Here is a 19464-nt window from a genome sequence, read left to right on the forward strand (position 1 = left end):
ACAACCAACACCTATTTATCGTGAGGGTTACTCTATAGACAAAAAAAATTGTGATATATCTATGATATTTAGAAAAATAACTGAGTTTTATTTACTTCCTGTGGCAGCTGACCTCTGCTCACTTTGCTCACTTTATTTTTTTTGTGTTTTCTGTCCATGATCCCTTACAAACAAATAAACGAGCGAGTGAAACCTGTCAATCTACATAATCCCCCTCAAAGGATCCCACACCCAAAAAATGTCAATATCGCAATATGGCAGTTGACACATTTCCAATCGGCTTCAAATCACAAAGTCCCTCCACAATTAAGTCACGTGCAGATGTGTCTTTTTTTTTTTCACGTCATGGTGTATGTCGCGATTCATCACGTCAGTGGCGAGCCCAAAAATGACGAGGCAACCGCCAGGACGTTCATCTTCTTCCAGCCACGATCAACCCTCATTAGCAAAACTCTATGGGGGGAAAAAAAAAAAAAAAGCAAAAACAATAGACACCAGATTTTGTTTTCCAGTTCAACATCTCCAGGCGTATTGTTTCTGCCATCACAATGCTCGCCATAAGCAAATGCGTTTCGTAATTATAGTCAAAGATATAATCCCTGATTTGCTTGGAGCGTCTCATCAGCGGTGGGCGCTTCCTTTTTTTTTTTTGCATTTTATCTGCATGATGACACGTTAGATAGCTCGCGTCATTGTCTGCGTGTCGCAGATAAGCGAGTGATGTCATTCTTGCCACGCCATGACAATGAAGTACACATAAAGGATCCATGAAGTCCTTGTTTACAATCTCATTCGCGCATTTCGGAAGTTGGCAAAGTTCGCTGCTTGAGTGTTGAATCCGCTCTATGTCGCCTCCTTATATGGCAAGGAAGCATATTAGACATAGGTCAACATTGACAAAGTAAATGCAGTTGAACCCCCGTTTATCGTGGGCGTGCTTGGGGTTTTTCCAGACCAACCCACATTTAAAGGAACATTATTTTAAAATCAAGTACAAAAAGTCAATTAGTGTTTGGCAGATCATTTGTTCTAACTTGCCAAAACATCTTACGGCTTGTTTGAAAGTCTGCTTCTTACGCTCTTGAATGGGGCCACATTTGTAAGGAACATTAATTTTTGGAATGGGTCAATATTTCTGTAAAGTGCCTTTGGTGTGTGTCCTCATCAGAATCACTCAGTCATTACAAAAATGTAGCAGAATCTTGAAATCTGAGTTGTTATGATAAGACGCTCTTAAATATATATTGCCTTTATTTGATCCATTTTTCCCTTATTTGTACGGGATTTTGGCATGTCCCACACACTGCTCTCAGAATTTCCATCCAATGTGTAGTTGAATGTTGTCAGACTTGACATGTCCACTCTGTCATCGGGAAATGTCAAGTGGAATAAAAACCTTCCAAGAACCCAAACTGGATTTGTCAAAAAGTCATCTTGCTAACTGAATCATGTTGCGACATGAAGTCATTGTTAGAAAGACGCAGTTGGAAAGGGGCGCTTGCGCTATTATGAGAGTGAACACTACCGGCTACCTGGCCATTGGAAGTGGTTCCTTTTATTCACTTTAAATTAAGTGCAGAAAAGGCATATACAGACTTTGACAATCCAGAAACGGAAATTGATTCAAATGATTGGTGTTAAAAATACACAATCAATTTGATGATGATAAAAATGATGCATTATTTCTATAATTTCCGGGGACTTGAAGCACGCTGTTATTATTTATGAATGAAATACGATTACATCCACCCAACATATCAGCAGACGGAATCTGTCTGCGCCTCGATCTAATCCACCAAAATCGCGTGACACCACCTGCACCACAACTTAGACCAGCTCAGAGCTAGTTTAAAGTTTAGTATTCTTTCAGTCAACAGATTGTCAGCTGTGTAAAAGAAAATGCTGTCGGTCTGTCGGAATGCACGCGATCAACAAGACTTGCCCTGGCACGAAAATCGAGACGCGGCAGTTTTTACGCCGAGCGCAAATGTCTTACAAAAGTAGAGCCCAATGCTGCGTGGCATTCGGAAGCTCATCGGCACTACCAAATTTCCTTCCTTCAGCGAAAATGTTGTTCTACCACTGTCGTGCTAATTAAGCACACGTAAACTCGTAAAAACACATTTTCTAAAAATAATCCTTGGTGCCTGTTGTCACTCTCTCACTCACAGAGTTCTCCAAAACAGGCAAGCCTCAAGCTATTTTTTTATCACTCCCAGTTGTACTGTAAAACTGCCGAATAAAACTAAGGAGAATTAAGCATTAAACCTCAACTACGCCTTGAGTCTAAAATTTAAGGCAACACATTGAAAAACATTGGTGGCATGCTGTCACCCGCATGCTAAAAGAAAAGTTTTCAATGCCGCTAATAGAAAGGTTGGAACTTTGTCCGACTGATTCATATCCCTGATGTCATCCTGTTTTAAAGTCAGATTGACTTTACCCTTCACAAAATGTTTTGGTACTAATCCACCCCAAATGATTCGATGAGGAACAAAAGCAGCATTTAACATTCCTGCTGTCATCATAATACTCTTTGTCTGCTCCGCCTGACAGGCATGTAGAAAATAAAGCACGGTGTTGATATTTAAAAAAAAAAAAAAATTGGCTCAAATAGCTGTGTCTGATTCTTTTTTCCAATAGATCCGCTCAAAATACCACCAGGACAAATCGAACCTCCAGGAAATGTGGGTGAGATGAAAAGATCAATATCGGCATTCTCCAAAGTATGTCATTGACCTTTCAGTGTAATATCGTTTCACAAGACGCCGGTTTATTGCTTCTTGTGTTACGCACACATCAACGCAACTTGCAAGCAATGGTTGTCCGCGATGGTCGATTGTAAATCTTTAGTTGTAACATTAAGTCTGCGTATAGGACACTAAAGTAGACAAAGTACATTCCGATAAACGGGGCGAATTTGAGCAAGTAGATCGGAATGATGATGCATAGAGATTCCTGCAGGGTGCAGATGTCAAACAACAGCCCATCAGAGTCCGCCTCTTAAAGGCACATGCATGTACAAAGACCAAGGTTATTATTGTTAACGAAAACAAACAAAATAATAATAATAATAAAAAAAATATTAAAACTGAAAAAGCATTTTTGTTAACAAAAAAATAAAAATAGTAAAACAATAACTAACTGAAATCACTTTTTATATTTACAAAATTAACCTAACTACAAGTGTGGTGAAAATGTCCATAATTTTGTCATATCATTTTTTTTATGTATGTTTATGTTTTTGTATTTTGTAGCCACCCGGGCGTTTTTACGCCAGGTTTATTTTATCACCATACAAAATTTTGTTACCAGCATATTTTTTTAATAATAACTTTTGTTGAGTTTTTAATACTTAATCTGACCTTTTTTTTTAATCTTGCACCCAAGAAATAAATAATATTTAAAATAAAAATAAAAATAAAAAAAGTAAAAATAAAAATAAAAACTAACACTAAAACATTTTCGGAAAAAATGAACAAAATAAAATACAAAAATAGGCTGTCGCACTACACTATAATTTGAACAGTATTTTCTAGATATCTTATTTTTTCAATTGGTGAGCCTAAATGCATAATTGCCTAAGTTGTACTTGTCGCAACAGCAATAAAAGCTTGTGTTTTTTTTTCTTTATGCCTGTGTGGATTCTCGGGCATCTAGTCATGGAACATCTTGTTTTCTGAAAATGTAAAAAAACGACTTAGGCAATTATGTTATTAGCCTAATAAATACTGAAAGTGTGATGCTGAAACATTTTCATTACTAAGTGTTTAAATTATATATATTTTTTTTCACCTATTGGAGTTGGTTCTGAAATGGATTCCCTGCGATAAACATTCGATTGACTCCATTTTTAGAAGTTAAAAATGACATAAAAAGTATGCCCATTCGTAGTCAGTAATGAATTATGATATTTAATGCGGCACAGATATTGCCGCTGTATATTCTGTGTGCTCATCTCTCCAGTGATTCATAAAAGGATTTATTGGCGCACTTGATCATATTTTTACTGCTGCAAAATATCTTTTCATAGATCTAAACAAAGCAGTGCAGCAGTCTCTCACATTATTATTTCACCCCTATCGAAAAAATAAACAACCCCAAAAAAAATTTTCATGCACTTTTGTGTGCGTGCTCATACCTTCCATGACGTACACCAGCGAACCAACGTCGCCCTCCTTGATGATGCAACTGTCCTTTCCGTACTCCACGGGATACATGCAGTCCACGATCTCTTGGATCTGCGACAGCTCCAGGTTCTTCATGAAGTCGTTGTCCAGGATGGCCTCTTTGATCAGATCCTTAGACCTTGGAGATGAAACAGAAGGTGGCGTTACCAGATCAGACTTCGAAATGTCATCGTTAGCCAGTCTATGGCATTTGACATTGTTTGTTAGCATTAAACTAAATGTAATCCTCAAGACGATTCACTTGTGTGGCTCCAGAATGCAGCACGCCGAAAACAAAGTCAATCAACGGCAACACTGAATGCATGTTAATTGCTTCCATTCAAGGGTGCGACTCTGAAGGCCAAGTCGGCCTTCATGCACCGAAGAAACGAATGCATGCCGCAAGTGCGTAACAAACAATTAATTGTAAGGGCTAATGCGGCGTTGTCAAGGTGCAGCCGGGCGCACGACGAACGCGCTCAATGCCGAGACGGAATCGGAGAGCATGATGAGAGGGCCCGTCAACTCATTTGAACGCCGCGCAGGAGCCACTTGATCTTTGCCAAACAAGAAGGGAAGAAGTTTGACCACATCGTGAATAGTGATCAAAGTCGCTCGCTCGACGGAGCGTGTCGGCTTTGTTTCTGCGGGACGGGCCAGGTTAATGATATGCATCGAGGTTAATCCAGCAGCAGCAAAAAATAAATAAATAAAAAAATAGTCCTCTTCCGCCAAGAAGCGAGCCTTTTCTGCATTTATTCAGGACCTGCCTCCGATTTGCTTTGTGCTCATTGGCCTTTACATTTCTCATCACCAGAGGCGCTCAAATACAACAGCAGGAATGAATTTTGATTTTTCTTAGCCTCCCCACACAAAAAAATATATATATAAAATAAAAAATGACTGTATATACAAACGCCTCCGCTGAAGTACAGCCTGTAGCGCTGTGACACAAACGCTCTCACAACAACAATTTCAAAACACACTGATAAACCAGTAAATAAATTGCTTGGATTCAAACTTTAAAATAATGTTTTACATGCCTGAGGATGCCGTGTCTTTGCCAAGCTATTTTTGTTTTAATATCAGGACCCAGGAGTGTTCCCTGTTCCATGACTATAGAGGTCAGAGGAACGTAACAGCGCACTGATTTTATCTAAATAAACCTCCGCAACTCACTTCACAATGGTTCCTTGGCACCAACATGCCACAAGATGGAGGCAAAGCACTACTTTTGTCTAAATGAATCTCCTCAACTCACTTTGAACGTAGCTCCGCAGCACCAAGATGCCACAAGATGGCACAAACGCACTTTAACATAGTTCCTTGTTACCAGGCAGTGTCATAGTACTACTTTTGTCTCAATGAAGCTCCTCAACTCACGTCCCAGTTTCGTGGCACCAATATGCCACAAGATGGAGGCACAGCACTGCTTGTGACCAAATCATGCTCCTCAACTCACTTTAACATAATTCCTTAGGACCAAGATTCCATGAGAGGGAGGTATAAGCACTACTTTTGTCTTAATGAAGCACATCTACTCACTTCAACATCATTTCTTGGCATCAATACACCACAAAATGGCGGCAAAGCACTGCTTGTGACCAAACAAGGCTCCTCAACTCCCTTCAAAATCATCTCATTTCATTTTATCTCAAAAATTAAAATAAGATGAGATGTCAATTTACCTCATCTTTCATCTCATTTATCTTTATTGAATCTTACCTCATCCCTTTGACTGTACTAGTTTTTTTTTCTCTCGTGACATTTCATCGTCCCTGACCACAACTCAAACCGTCTCGAAAGATGAAAAGAAATTAGATAAGATCACATCCATCTATTTTATTTTATTGCCTGACTTGAGACTTGCTCGACACCAATGACTTCGTTACAGCACTCGGCTCCATTTTGTAGTGTTATAGAAAGTGCACAATGTCATCCACCATATTACGTATCGTACCTTTCTCCTCGAACAGTCGATATTTTGTCTTTCCGAAACTTCTTCCCCTGTCTTGTCTCGATTTCATTTTACCCTTTGTGAGATGGGCCTCGTCTCATTTTCGTCCCATTCATTCATCACATTCCATTTCACTTGAGCTTATCTCACGTGCGCATCATGTTCGCGAGTGAACAACAGGCGAGATGTGTCCGTCTATAGGTGACGTTTGGCACATTGTCACCTACAAAAGCTTTTCACAGCCTTGCCCACTCCCTAAAAGCTGACTAAAGTCTTTGCGGTGGGCGTTAAAGGCTCCGGAGAACGATACCCAAGCTCCTCCTCGGAGATTTCTGCAGATGCGGGCGTTACTTCTATTTCTATTTTAATGTCACTTTTTTTTGTCAATTTCTCAGCAGGGCACGGGGACTCTTTGAAAGGCTTTGGTGATGACGTCGTTGTTAAAGAGCACATGGTGGGTGAGGTAAGACAGAATGTGAATGACTAAGTGGGAAAACATTCTAAATCTATTATTTTCTGCTTCAGGAGCTTGTGGAAACGCACTCGGGAGGTTTGTCGCCTCTTCACATTTATATGTTTAGCCTCTTGGGGCGACACTGAGCAGACGCCAATAAAAAGAAAAAATAACAAAATCAGCCTTCCTCTATTTTGGGGAGGGCGATGCAGTGGACTGCATGGCAATGTTTAAGCAGAGCAAGTGGGGCTTTCCATAAAAGGACAAAATATGCTATTTTAAAAGCGGGGGGGTTGGGGGGGGGCATTTAACGGGTGGTGTTAAAAGTGGGGGAGACGCTGAGGAATAAAGCGCCAGTGGAAGAGCTCGCCTCTCTGTGGGCCTCGTAACAAAGATGGAGTGGGTGTGAGCCGAATGAAAGGAAAACAGGACCGCTCGGCCAAATGCAATAATTATCAAACATTACAATGGCGACGTCTTCATAACACAGGAAAAAAAAAAAAACATGGACGAAGACAAATTGAATACCACTTAGTGTATAAGAGAATAACAAACCTCTCGCCCCATTATCAACCCAAAATGAGCATAATAAACCATATTATACATATATTTCTTTTATCATATGCGAAGAAAGACCACAATTTCTGCAGCTTTCTGAAAAGTTGTGACCGTCGTCATACATATCTGTAGCGTCGTCTACTTGTAGCCGACACACAAACACCAGGAGCAGCACAATGTTCGTTGAATTAAAGCAGAAATGTGGCAAAAAAAAGTTTCAATCTTTACATTCTATGTTATTCTGAAAATAGTCTTTTTGCAAAGTACAGTATAATAATGCCTTATTCAAAAACACACTTTGATTACAATTTTAGCTAGACTATGTATTTCGTAAATTAATTATTAATAATTTGTTAATTACTAATAATTAATAAAATGTATTTTGTTATAAAGCTAGAAAGCCCAAAATTTGAACCTTTTTTTGTAATGATTGTTAAAAAATGTGCCTCAAAAAACAAATGATGTCAGCAAATCTCATGAGACTTCGACTCAAGTTTTCTGATTTGATTCCACAAATTAAAAATGACACTTCAGTCCAATGCAATTTGTTTCATGACATCGAATTGTCTCTGCTGATTGGCTGAGAGAAATTCCATGTTTCTACTGCCTTATTGTGAGTGTCAGCCATTTTCCAACCAAGTTACCAAATATGGTTCCTGGCCTGGCCTTAAAGGGCTACTAAGGGAATCTGCTCAACGTAGGCAGTTGACCCGCCCCCCCAAACCCTCAAAAAGCAAGCCAGAATTTAGAAGAGAGGGGAGATCATTTACCAGCAGTCTGATGATGAGAAATATGCCATCAGAACACCACTAAAAGGCCAAGTGGGACGACTCTTAATGGTAAAGGCACACGCCATAAAAGATTTAGTGCGCAAATGATTATTGCAATGAAATTTTCATTGGGGCGAGTTGTCCTTATATCACATTCCGTGGCCGCGTCCAGACTCTTGCATTTATTTATGAACGTTTAAAGCCAAATAAAGTGCTTAAGATAAAAAGGAGGGGGGGGGGTAGATTTCCAAAGCAGGCTTTGTGGTGACCTTTAAGCCGCGCCGCACAATAACCAACTTCACTTTTAATGGCATTCTTGAAGTGTTGTTTGTTTGTCTGTTTCATTTTTTTTGCCTCTTGCCATGTTTTTAGATAAGACATCTTCTGCTTGTGTTTATCTTCTCTTCTCTTTCTCTGTGCTGAAGTATCAGTGAGCCGCAGTTTAAAAAAATAATTAAATAAATACCTGACTGACTCGGGGAGAAAACCATTCCATTTTCAAAAGTGCAGCAGATCTTATTTTACATTTGCATTCACTTGGAAAAAAAAAACTAATAATAAAAATTCAAACCTCTGCAAGGATGTGTCTCTTAGCGACCGTCCTGCTATCGATGCACGAGCAGGGTAAACAGTGGAGAGTGGTTGCGTAAGCTCTCCTGTGCTAAGTGTCTATGAAAAAAAAAAAATCATAAAAACACGGACCGAGACACTTCACACTTCTTTCAATTTCTTTAGAAATTCACCGAGTGAATCAACACTCACTCCAACCTAGACCACCAACCTACTCATTAACTAACCACACAGCAACCAAACTAACCAACCAGCTAAACAAACAACTATCCAACCAGAAAACCAACAACTAATTAAAAAGACAACCAAACATCTAACTACCTCATCAACCAGCTAAATAAGAAACAAATACCTAATAACTCATCCAACCAACCAAAAAACTAACTGACTGAGACAGTGGACCAATAAACAAATCAACCAACTAACCAATCAATTAAGCAACTAACCAGTTAACAACTAAGCAAATTATTTTTTTAAACTAACCGCACAACCATCTCACCACCCAATAATTTCAACAAACCAATTACTAACAACTAACCAATTAACCAAATGACCAACCAGGTAACCAAGCAACTAACTATACAGTAACCAAAAGAACTAACTAATTAAATAGACAACCAAGCAATTAATGACCTGAGCACCCAACTACATCAATCAATAAATAAACCAATGAACAAACAGAATACATTAATTATTAATCTGCTAAGCAGACAATTAACCAATCGATTGAGTAATTAACCAATATATGAATCAACCAGCTAACTTATAAGAAAACATTAACCTTACCAACCAAATGTCAAACTAACCATGCAACCGACCAATCAACCAATTGATCAACCAAATAGGCAACCAATAAATGAAACGCTAAACTAAATATCTAAAATAACAACTAACCACACAACCATCTAACCACGCAATTAACTAAGCAGTAACAAACCACCCAACAAACTTGACCTCATGAAAGAACCTGCAGTTTAGCTAATTAATTAATCGTGGTCACATCATTTTTTTTATTGAAAAATAATCTGGAATTTTATTTTAAACAAGGCATAGGCAAACTCGAACCTTTCGAAAGCTTTGCTGACGCAAGAGGCCAAACGGAGTGAGCATGAAAGAAGGAGTGAGTCTTCAAGGAGGAGAGATAGTCAAATCTTAAGGTAAACACGCTCCGGGGGCCTGCGAGAACTCTTTGTCAGCGTACTGGCAGTTTGTTTAAACACGCTTTGGCACACTTCAGTCCTTCCAAAAAAGCTCTCCACTAAATCTGCTGCCAGCGTGTGGAAAATTCTCCCGCGCTGAATCAGACTGCCTTTTGTCTGGTTCCCGTGAGATCCCTCGTTCACCTTCCGCCGCGGCGTCTTACCAAAATAGACGTTTAGGGGACAGATGTGGATGAGTGGTCAATTATGTGACCTGTCACCCACAGATCCCGGGTTCGATTCCTCTTAATGACCCTTGAACAACTTGCCTGACCACCATATTCTTCTCTGCGTAACGCTTCAATGGCTGACAGGCAGACTAAACAACAAACCGTTTGAAATATTAAGAGAACACTGCAAAATACAGAGTTGGTCTTCTTTTTAGGCTGGAACATCTACGGTTTGTATTATTTTTAGGAAAGGACAACAATTTTGGTTTGTCTTCATTTCAGGAAAGTGCAACATGTCTCGTTTGTCTTCTTTTTAGGAAAGTAAAAAATCGATGGTCTGGCTTTCTTTGTGCTTCTCAACTTGTCAAGGAAAAAAAACAACAGCTGTGGTTTGTCTTCTTTTATAGGAAGGGACAATGTTTCTGTTTTCTCTTTTTATAAAAGTTCAACATCTATGGCGTGCTGCATACATGATTGGACTTCCTTTGGGGAAAGAACAACATTCCTGGTTTGTCCTCTTTTAAGGAAAGTCTAACATGTCTGATTTGTCTTCTTTTAATAAAAGTGCAAGTAACATCCATGCTCTGTCTTCTTTTGAGGAAAGTGCAACTTGTCTGGTTAAGCCTCTTTTTTTAGCAAAGTGTGATTCCTTGTGCGACACCTTGTTAATTGCATTTTTTTTTTTAGGAAAGTGGAACATTAATTGTCTTCTTTTTGGGAAAGTATGAAGTGCGATGAAGTATCTATACTTTGTTACTCCCCACTGACGTTGCAGTGGTGCGTTCCCCTGAAGGGTGCAGCAGTTGTTCAGTTGTCACTCAGTGACAATTTCAATATGAGCGTCACTGTCTGTCTGTGCATTGGGATTGACTGGCGACAAATTCGCATTCATCTGCCCAAAACGTAAGGATAGGTTGGAGCTCACCTGCAGCTCTGAACTAGATAAACGGTCTACACAACGGATGGATGGATACATTTCATCAGTCCACACACTCAATCAACTAATTCCCCAACCTTATCAACTCTTCAAACAGACCAACCCTCCAAAAATGAATTCAGCATTAATTACCCATGACAGCCTAAAAGAATAATACTTCTTATTAGTAAGACGTGATAAGAAACAAAATGCTTCTAAAATATTAATCGTTGGAGACTTTCAACGCATGCACGACCTACAGGTGCTCCACCTGCTGCGCCTCCCGCAGCATTACGCACCGCCAAGCTGCACGCTCGAGTGCAACAGTTAGCGCAAAGTCAGACAACAGGTAGTGGGGCCGGGGGGCGGGGGGCGATGCGTGTTGCACCTACTGTGGGCTTTTGGGGTAGAAAGGCAGCGTGACGTGACTGAGATCGTGGATGTCGAAGGCGGTGGGCTCGGCCGAGATGGCCTGCCTCTTGGTGCGCTGCTGCTCCGAGTGCAGCTCGCTCTGCTTGTGGACCTGCTGCGTGGCCGGCTTGATGACCGAGCGGTACTTGTCCAGCTCGTTCTGCAGCCTCTGGATCAGCTCGTCCTTCTGGTCGAGCTCCAGCTCCAGCTCGTCGATGAGCGCGTCGCGCTGGCGCAGCTCCTCGATCTTCTCCTGGAGCGCGTACTGCAGATCGCGCAGGGTGCCCATGTCGGCGTTAAGTTTCCACTCGCGTGGGTGTCCTCGCTCCTCTGCTCTGCCGCGCCGCGCGCAAACTATATCCGGCATCAATAGCCTGTGCCTCTTTTATTTGATTTTTCAGTTTTTAAACACCCCTCCAAGTCCGTTTACGCGGTGCTTTCAGCGCAGGATCCCGCGGCTGACATGCCGGGCTTGGTCCCAACCGAGCAAAGTTTGCTCCGGTATCTCTCACTCGGTCTCTCTCTCTCAATTGCTTTCTTTCTCTCTCACTCACCCACTCTCTCTGGGTCTCTCTCACTCACTCACTCTCTCGCTCTCGCTCTCTATCACTCACGAACTCAGACTCTCTCTCTCTCTCTTTCTCTCTCTCTCTCTCTCTCTCTCTCTCTCTACCTCCCCCCCACCTCCTCTTCGTCTTCCGTGCACGTCAGACGGAGAGCCACATGCAGAGAAGGGCGCCTACAGGAACCCGAGGGGCGGTGCAGAATGTGAATGAATGCAGATTAAGATGGTAAATCCAGCCATCCAATCGCTACAGCACCGTATCATGGCCAAACTAGTAGTACCTTATTAAATCAATCAAATTGGCTGCCAGGATGGCCGAGTGGTCTAAGGCGCCGCGTTCAGGACCCAGTCTCCCCAGGAGGCCTGGGTTCGAATCTCGAATTTCCCCATTGTGGGACTAATAAAGGGAATATTAAACCAAGAAATTCACCAAGGAATAAACTTCCTGGTAATCAAAACCAACCAAAGTTCAGAAGTACCCAACACACTAACTAATCAATCATGTTCACCAATGGGCGGTATGGTGGTCGACTGGTTAGCACGATGGCCTCACAGTACAGAGGTCGTGGGTTTAATTGCAGCTCTGGCCTGCCTGTGTGGAGTTTACCTATTCCCCGCGCGCTTGCGTGAGTTTCCTCCGGGTACTCCGGTTTCCTCCCACATTCCAAAAACATGCCTGGCAGGTTGATTGGACACTCTGAATTGTGAGTGTGAGCGCGGATGGTTGTTCGTCTACGTGTGCCCTGCGATTGGCTGGCAACCAGTTCAGGGTGTCCCCCGTCTACTGCCCAAAGACAGCTGGGAAAGGCTCTAGCACCCCCGCGACCCTTGTGAGGAGAAGCGGTACAAATTATGGATGGATGGATGTTAGCAGCATTTGCATCAATCTGAAGCTTCTTCTGTTTATTTATAAAGGTAACAAATATAAAAATTTCTCCTTTGTATCGAGGTCTTTTAAATAAAAAAAAAAACGTCCCCTGGTCTCATCTTGAGCCTCATGTGCACATCTCCAAAGTCATCTAGCGTGCAAATTCAGCGGAGGAATAAAGTGTCAAAGCCAATCAGACGAGATGGAGACTTAGTGGGGTTTCAAATAAAATCGCAATTACACAGGCGAGAATGAGAACAACATGCCGGCGAGGACAATAAACTGCTTGTTTTGTTTGTTTTGGTTGCTGAAAGGAAAAGCAGTCTAAAAACATGTCCTGAGAATAGATGATCTATGAAGACTGGGCTAAATGAAGAGCACAGCTGCCCTCTAGTGGTGGATTAAAGGATTTAATAAAAAAAAAAAAGAGTGGCGGCTCAGCCCACCAACAACAAGGGATGGCATGCCTCTTGTCATGCAAACACCACGTGATGGCTTAGGAGGACAATTTGGCAAGTAGCTTATGTGAGCAAACACAAAAGATGCAAAAAAGCGGGAGGGATTTGATCCAAGCAAAAAATGGAAAAAAGACAGACCTCATTTGCACAAAAGCAACTGGAATGCACTATTTTCCAAAAGAGTCCTTGAGTATGAATTCATTTGCAACACAATTAGGGAAACTTTTGCCTTAGCAACCATTAATAAAAACACACACACACACACAAGTCTTTCTATTTTTTAACACTCGTATCTGTACTTCAACTTCAATACAGAGTACAAGAACTTTTGCAACTTCACATTACATAAAGTAATAGTTTATTTAAAATGTCCTGTTTGATTTAAAAAGAAAGTAGTTTAGCTAGCGAGCTAGTCAGCTAGCAAGTAAGCTACATAGTTAGTTAGCTAGTTAGGAAGTGATTCTTGTCAGTGAGCATATTTATTAATTTATTTATTTGACATTATAAGATAACAATTAATTCTAAACTAGCCCAGATGATATACAAGTGCTGACATATTGTCTTTTTGTACATTATCGATGGTTTCCCTGTTAGGGATAGACCGATTATCAGCCAGGGCCGATTATCGATGAATAGCAACTTTTGATTTTGTTTGAAGTTAAAACGAAAATAAGTGAACAGTTTAACATTTCAGTTAATTTGAAGTTTTGTTAAACGTTCTTTCTTGTCTAAGTATCCATTTAGCTTTTTGAGACAGGCTGAAAACCCTAGAAGCTTCCTGAACGTCTTGTTATAATTTTTAGGTTAAGATATTTTAACAAAGTCAAGAGTTGGAGTTTGTATGTTTTTAAATTTTGATGCCACTATTTTCCCTTCCACTGAAAATGAATATCGCCTCCAAATATCGCTCATCAGCCTCCTTGACTACAAATAAACGTTATTGATATTGGCGCTGTAAAAACGGTATAATTGTGCTTCTAGTTTCTATCAATGTGACATGCTAACATTGGTATGAAGAGGTGGAATGAGTCAGTTCAGTCCCCAACAGGATTATAATAGTTTGGAATTTTTCATTATAGTTCTTTTTATTATTTATCACTTTTTTCTTTTGAATTAAATTTTAATTAGTATTTAGCAGAACTCAGTTTCCAAAAGTGCATCATTGAAGTTTAGTTTTCATTTGTTTTAGCGTTAGTTTTATTATTTGTTTAAATAAATGGAGTATTTGTCGAGTATAATATTTTTTAAAAAGTCCAGAAATATTGTGTAATCAAATAAAGTAAACTACAAATCTCAAACAACGGAACTCCCTTATTCTGTGCATATGTACAGCAATGTCAAAATAAATACATTTGAAATTAAACTCAAAAGTTTGTGTGTGATATTCATTGACACAGACGAAAACGGAAATTTTATTTCTCTATTATTAGTCGGTTTTATCAACATAAGATGTAATTTAGTTTTTTTACAAAGCATTTTAGTTTTTATTTCATGAACGAACATTTTTTATTTTATTTTTTTTTAGTTTTCGTGTTGGTCCAAAACTAAAGGCCGAGGTACCAAATGCTTGCCCCACCACTGCCCGACGAGCAACATTCCGCCCGTATTTAATTTTGGCCGTGCACAGGACATTAAAAACCTTACCCACACCATGTGAACCACTACACTCGCCGTGACCGAGCAGTTGCTTTGAACAGGAGCACTTTCTAACAAAGGACAGCACAACGATTAAACAAAGTTGAAGTCAGCAGGTACCCATAGACTCAAGCTGTGACCCCCACTACCCTCAGCACACACACACGTGCACACACATCCGGGCATGATGAAAAAAAAGCCCACTCACTGTCCTTCAAAGCACCTCTGGGCTTTAAATTTCACCTCCCCAACCATCCAAGCTCAGCCCTTTTCCTAAGCAGATCAATAGAAACAGGATCCTTCGCTCCACCGCGCGGTAATCCGATGACGGCTGGTGCCACGGCCTTGCGCCGAGGCTGGAATATGGCAAAAGTGGCTCAGGGGCTGGTGGTGGTGGTGGTGGTGGGGGGGTCACATCATGTCATACATGTATGACACAGGTGCCCGCAGTGAGAAAACACATTACGTCACCGCCGCTTGTTTCTGCTTCACGGCATATGGACACGTAGGATTACACGCCAGGGCCTCATGTCGTAATGTTTCCGAAGACATTTTGTCCTGTATGCTTCCAGAAGCCTTCGGGGAGTTTTTCTGCCGCTGTTCTCAGTCCAAGCGTCAATTAAAGTTTGCAAATGAGGACCTGCCCCGCGCGTCCTTTTGTCTCGATTGAAATTCATTAATCTGACACAATCAAGCCGCACTGTCTGCCAGTTAGCAGAGAATCTTTTGCTCGGGCATGCTCACCGGTCGCAATATTAGGTACACCTGCTCAATCGAATGACATGGATTAGACAGTCTGTCTTCAAAAAAATAAATAAATAAATAAAGCAATTTTTTTAAATTGACAATATCCGAGAGGTATTCATTTAACTACTACAATTGAACATTCACTTACAATTTGAAATCGTTGGTTCTTTTCATCTCAGACAGACTATAAGGTCAGTCATTTACCTGCCATGTTTCGGCGACATTCTTTCGCCATCTTCTGAGGCACACTCAGAATGTTTCGGTGAAAGACTGTCTCCGAAACATGTCAGGTAAATGACTGACCTTGTCTGTCTGAGATAAAATAATCAACGATTTAAGAGACAGAATGAAATTTATCCAATCATTCACTTACAAGTTGTATATTTAGTATGTGCGGTTAATCCATTCCTGCACGCCCCCCCCAAAAAAACAATAATTTACTCATTCTCTGCAGATGATAAATAATATGCAGCTGTGAGCCTGCTTCGTGTTCACATGTTGCTATGATTTTTGTTCAAATATTAGTTGTTTAAAGGTTTGTAATTACAGCGACCTTGCTGCTGGTTTTGTTAGCCTGTCTATGGCATTTATATTCGGGCGTTAGTATTTAGCGCTCTCAAGAGAAAGGTAATGGATGGATAATCATTGTGTAATTGTTTTGGTTTTCTGTTTCCAAGATTTTGAGGAATTGTTTTAGTGAAATAAAGTCGAACAAGGAGCTTATTTTCATTCTTGTTTTATTTGCAGAGTTATAGAAAAACTACTTCACTAAAGAACTTCAAATATTTTTGGGGGGGTTGTATTTTTTTATTTTTTCCCATTTTGATTTTTTTCAATATTCATCTTTTTTTTTAATTTGGGCAATTGATTTTGTCAAACTTTACAATTAACTTTAGTAAAATTTTCCACAATTTCTTGAACAAAATAACGCATGAATATAAAAAAAAAAGACTTTGAATAATGAGTGGGAATCAGAGAGTAATTCACAATATTTTGTCAACTATACAGCAATTGTTGGGATGAAAAATGGGCCAATTCACAACTTAAGCCAATTTCACCCAACCAAAAATTAGGGTTGTTTTGTGCTGCAGTATATTTCCAATGACATGCCAATACCATTAACTCATACTTAAAGCAGGAAAAAAAAATAGCATTAAGTAAGTCCTCCTCTGCAGTAGTTGGCGCTAGATTGCAGAAGTTTTGAAACATCGGCAAATCGTCATATGCATCAGAATGAAAGGCCTTTGTTTACAACTTTTGTCATAAATTTTATATATCAAAAGTACTCAAGGTATTGGCACTTGATATCAAAGAGTGAGTACTCGTACTAGTATCGGTCTGAAAAAAAAAGTGTTTTCGAACATCCCAAGATATCATCACGAGAGCTACAGTAGGGGGAAAATACACGATGAGATTTATGTGTGTTATATAAATAACAATTAAAGTGATAGCACATTGTTTCAGAGCGCAACATTATAAGTACAGTATTGTACAAAAAAAATGATGATCGCTCAAATATATCATACTTAATCCAAGATTTCAAGTTAACATTGGGAAACATTGTAAATTAAAAAGATAAAGCTTTGCGACATTATTGCCTAGTAGGGTGCCATCATTTTTTTTTTCATGTAAAATACGTTCAAACGAGGGCTCAATGGTTAACCAACCACTGCACAGGATTGTGGGGGTGTACCTAATGGTTTGTCCAAATGTCATGGGCTGCAAATCCTGGACTGGGTCCATTTAAAACCCATTTCTGATGCTTAGTGGGTGATAAGTGACAAGTCAAGTAGTCAAATAGTGTGCAGATATGTAATGCACTAGGTATAAAATATTTCATTAGCGCACTGAATTGTCTTGGTGGGGAGATCCAAAGGCCTACTAGTACTTCGACCTTCAGCTGGATGAAGTCGGCTTTTTATAGCCATACTATAGTAGACCAAAAGTGACACTAGTATTGTTAAAAATGCAACTAATACGACAATCATTTTCCTAATGAGTGGGAATGTCTACTAGTGAGAACAAAGAGCATTCCCGCACATGGACTTTACGATGAATATCAAGGACATTGATTAAATGCTCAAGAAGTTTTGCGTGGTCATACTAACTGTCCACAAATAAAAGTAAATAACGCAACGGGTAGGACAAAGTCATTCTATCAGCGGGCTTGTGTCATTCCACTAGTGCTCTGAATCATCCTACTAGTGCAGACAAGGAGTGTGCTAGTACATGCGCCTTGAACTGGAAGTAGACTCTATATATTTTTTCATATTCGTACTCTCAGGCCAAAAGTGGAACAATTAGAGAAAAAAAACATTACTAGTAAGACGATGTCATTCTATTAGTGTGCCCTTGTTATTCTACTAGTGCTCTAAATTGTCTTAGGACAAAGAGCATACTAGTACATGGACATTTAACGGGCTTTGAATGGGCATACTAGTTGGCCAAAGGTGGAACAATTAGAGGAAATAACATTACTATTAACACGGTTATTCAACTAGTGTGCTTAACTGTCTACTAGTCAGGACAAAAAGTGTACTAGTGCATGGATCTTCAGGACATCACATATCACATAAATGTTCAAACAGTTTATTACGCTTATTCAATATGATGAATTTCCATCAAAAGTGGCAGTAGTAGGAGAACAAATGTTTCTCGTATGACTCAGTTGTTGTTGTAGTTCACTGAGCATGCACCTTAAAGTGGATATGAGGAAATGTGGACTAAACGTTCAAGCGGCTTTCCCAATATAGGACAGGAAGCATATGGTCCGGTACGGTGCGCCGTGTCTTCTTCTAATGGAGTATTAAATATCCTCAGACATGCACTTGGGCTACTAAAAGCCAATAATGCATCACACTTCCTCCGGACGCCCCTCCCGGGGGACCGTGCGTGATGGATCTGATCAATTAGGAGCCCTTTTACAGAAGCTGCGTCATCCCCCTCCAACCCAACCCCCCTCCCCATTCATGAGAAAGTTGAAGGTGAGAATGCTTACCAGTCGGTTTTGGCGTATTTGCGGAAGGTGTGCCTGGACACGTCCTGGTGGGTCTGCGGCTCGGCCGAGATGCCCTGCGCGCGCCGGGTCCTCGGGCCCAGAAGTTGCGCGCTGGGCAGCACCGACTGGCACTTGTGCAGCTTCCTCTTGAGCTCCTGCACCTCGTCCTCGCGGTCCAGAAGACGTCTCTCCAGCTCGCGGATCCTCTCCTCCTTGAGCAGCAGGATCTTGGCAAAGTCCTCGTCCAGGTCGCTCATGCTGGCGGCTTCAAGTTTCCCACCACACCGCCTAAAATAAAAATAAAATGAAATGGAAGGGGGGGAAAAAAGTCGACTCCACGGGAAGGGGGGTAAAAAAAGACGTCCGTCCCCGATTCCTCGCCCCCCACCCCCGGCTCCACTTGTTGGGATGAGCCGAGCAAAGCGTGGCGTGAAGCGGCCGGATGGAGCGACGTTAGCCCGCCGAAGCCTGCTTTCGCTCGGCTTGTCTTCTTTTCTTGGGAGGGAGGGAGGGAGGGGGTCTCATTGAGAAAACCAATGACAGCAGCTCTTCGTGGGCTCGCGGCCACGCACTCGTCCACCCTCCTCCCCCCTCCCCTTCCTCATTCGCCCTGCAAAAAAAAAAAAAAAAAAAGACACAAACAAATATTTGCGCATCTTTAAACAGCACACGCACGCGCAGATAACATGTTGCACTTCAATGGTGAGCATTTAGAAATCTTTTTGGTTTGCTTTGCACGGTTTGGAAGTGTTTTACATGCTGGACACTCTTCTGTTATTTCAAAACAAGAGGAGTCTGTCATGATAAAATGCGAGGAATTACTGAACTGTAAACAAACACCAAAAAAAACAGTAATACATACGCCTGAATATTGTTTTGGAAAATAAATTACAAATAAAATAATAGAAATTACATTGATCAAATTCTTGGGTAAATACTTTTAAAAATGCATATTTTCTATGGGTTTTATTTAATTTATAAATACATGTACTGTAAATTAGAGGTGTGAACACGTTTCG

The 19464-nt window shown here is 40.6% G+C and overlaps 1 protein-coding gene across 2 annotated transcripts in view; it reads right to left on the reverse strand.

The window, feature by feature from the left end:
* LOC148330113 (cGMP-dependent protein kinase 1) overlaps window positions 1-18913 on the reverse strand; it is a 91506-nt gene extending 72593 nt beyond the window's left edge. The window contains exons 1-2 of one of the 2 annotated variants that reach the window (XM_088304898.1): window positions 18446-18913; window positions 4142-4308 (exon numbers count right to left, since the gene is read on the reverse strand). In XM_088304898.1, the coding sequence (XP_088161024.1) occupies window positions 4142-4308; window positions 18446-18702 (424 nt within the window). In that variant the 5' untranslated portion in view covers window positions 18703-18913. Of the gene's footprint in view, window positions 1-4141; window positions 4309-11155; window positions 11748-18445 lie in introns of those variants that run through there. The other variant, XM_088304897.1, reaches the window with a different exon arrangement.
* Between the last annotated feature and the right edge of the window lie 551 nt (window positions 18914-19464).

The sequence above is a fragment of the Idiotropiscis lumnitzeri genome, chromosome 9 (genome assembly GCF_059441095.1).
Source record: "Idiotropiscis lumnitzeri isolate Australia: NSW breed Sydney's pygmy pipehorse chromosome 9, RoL_Ilum_1.0, whole genome shotgun sequence".
Taxonomy (NCBI): Eukaryota; Metazoa; Chordata; class Actinopteri; order Syngnathiformes; family Syngnathidae; genus Idiotropiscis; species Idiotropiscis lumnitzeri.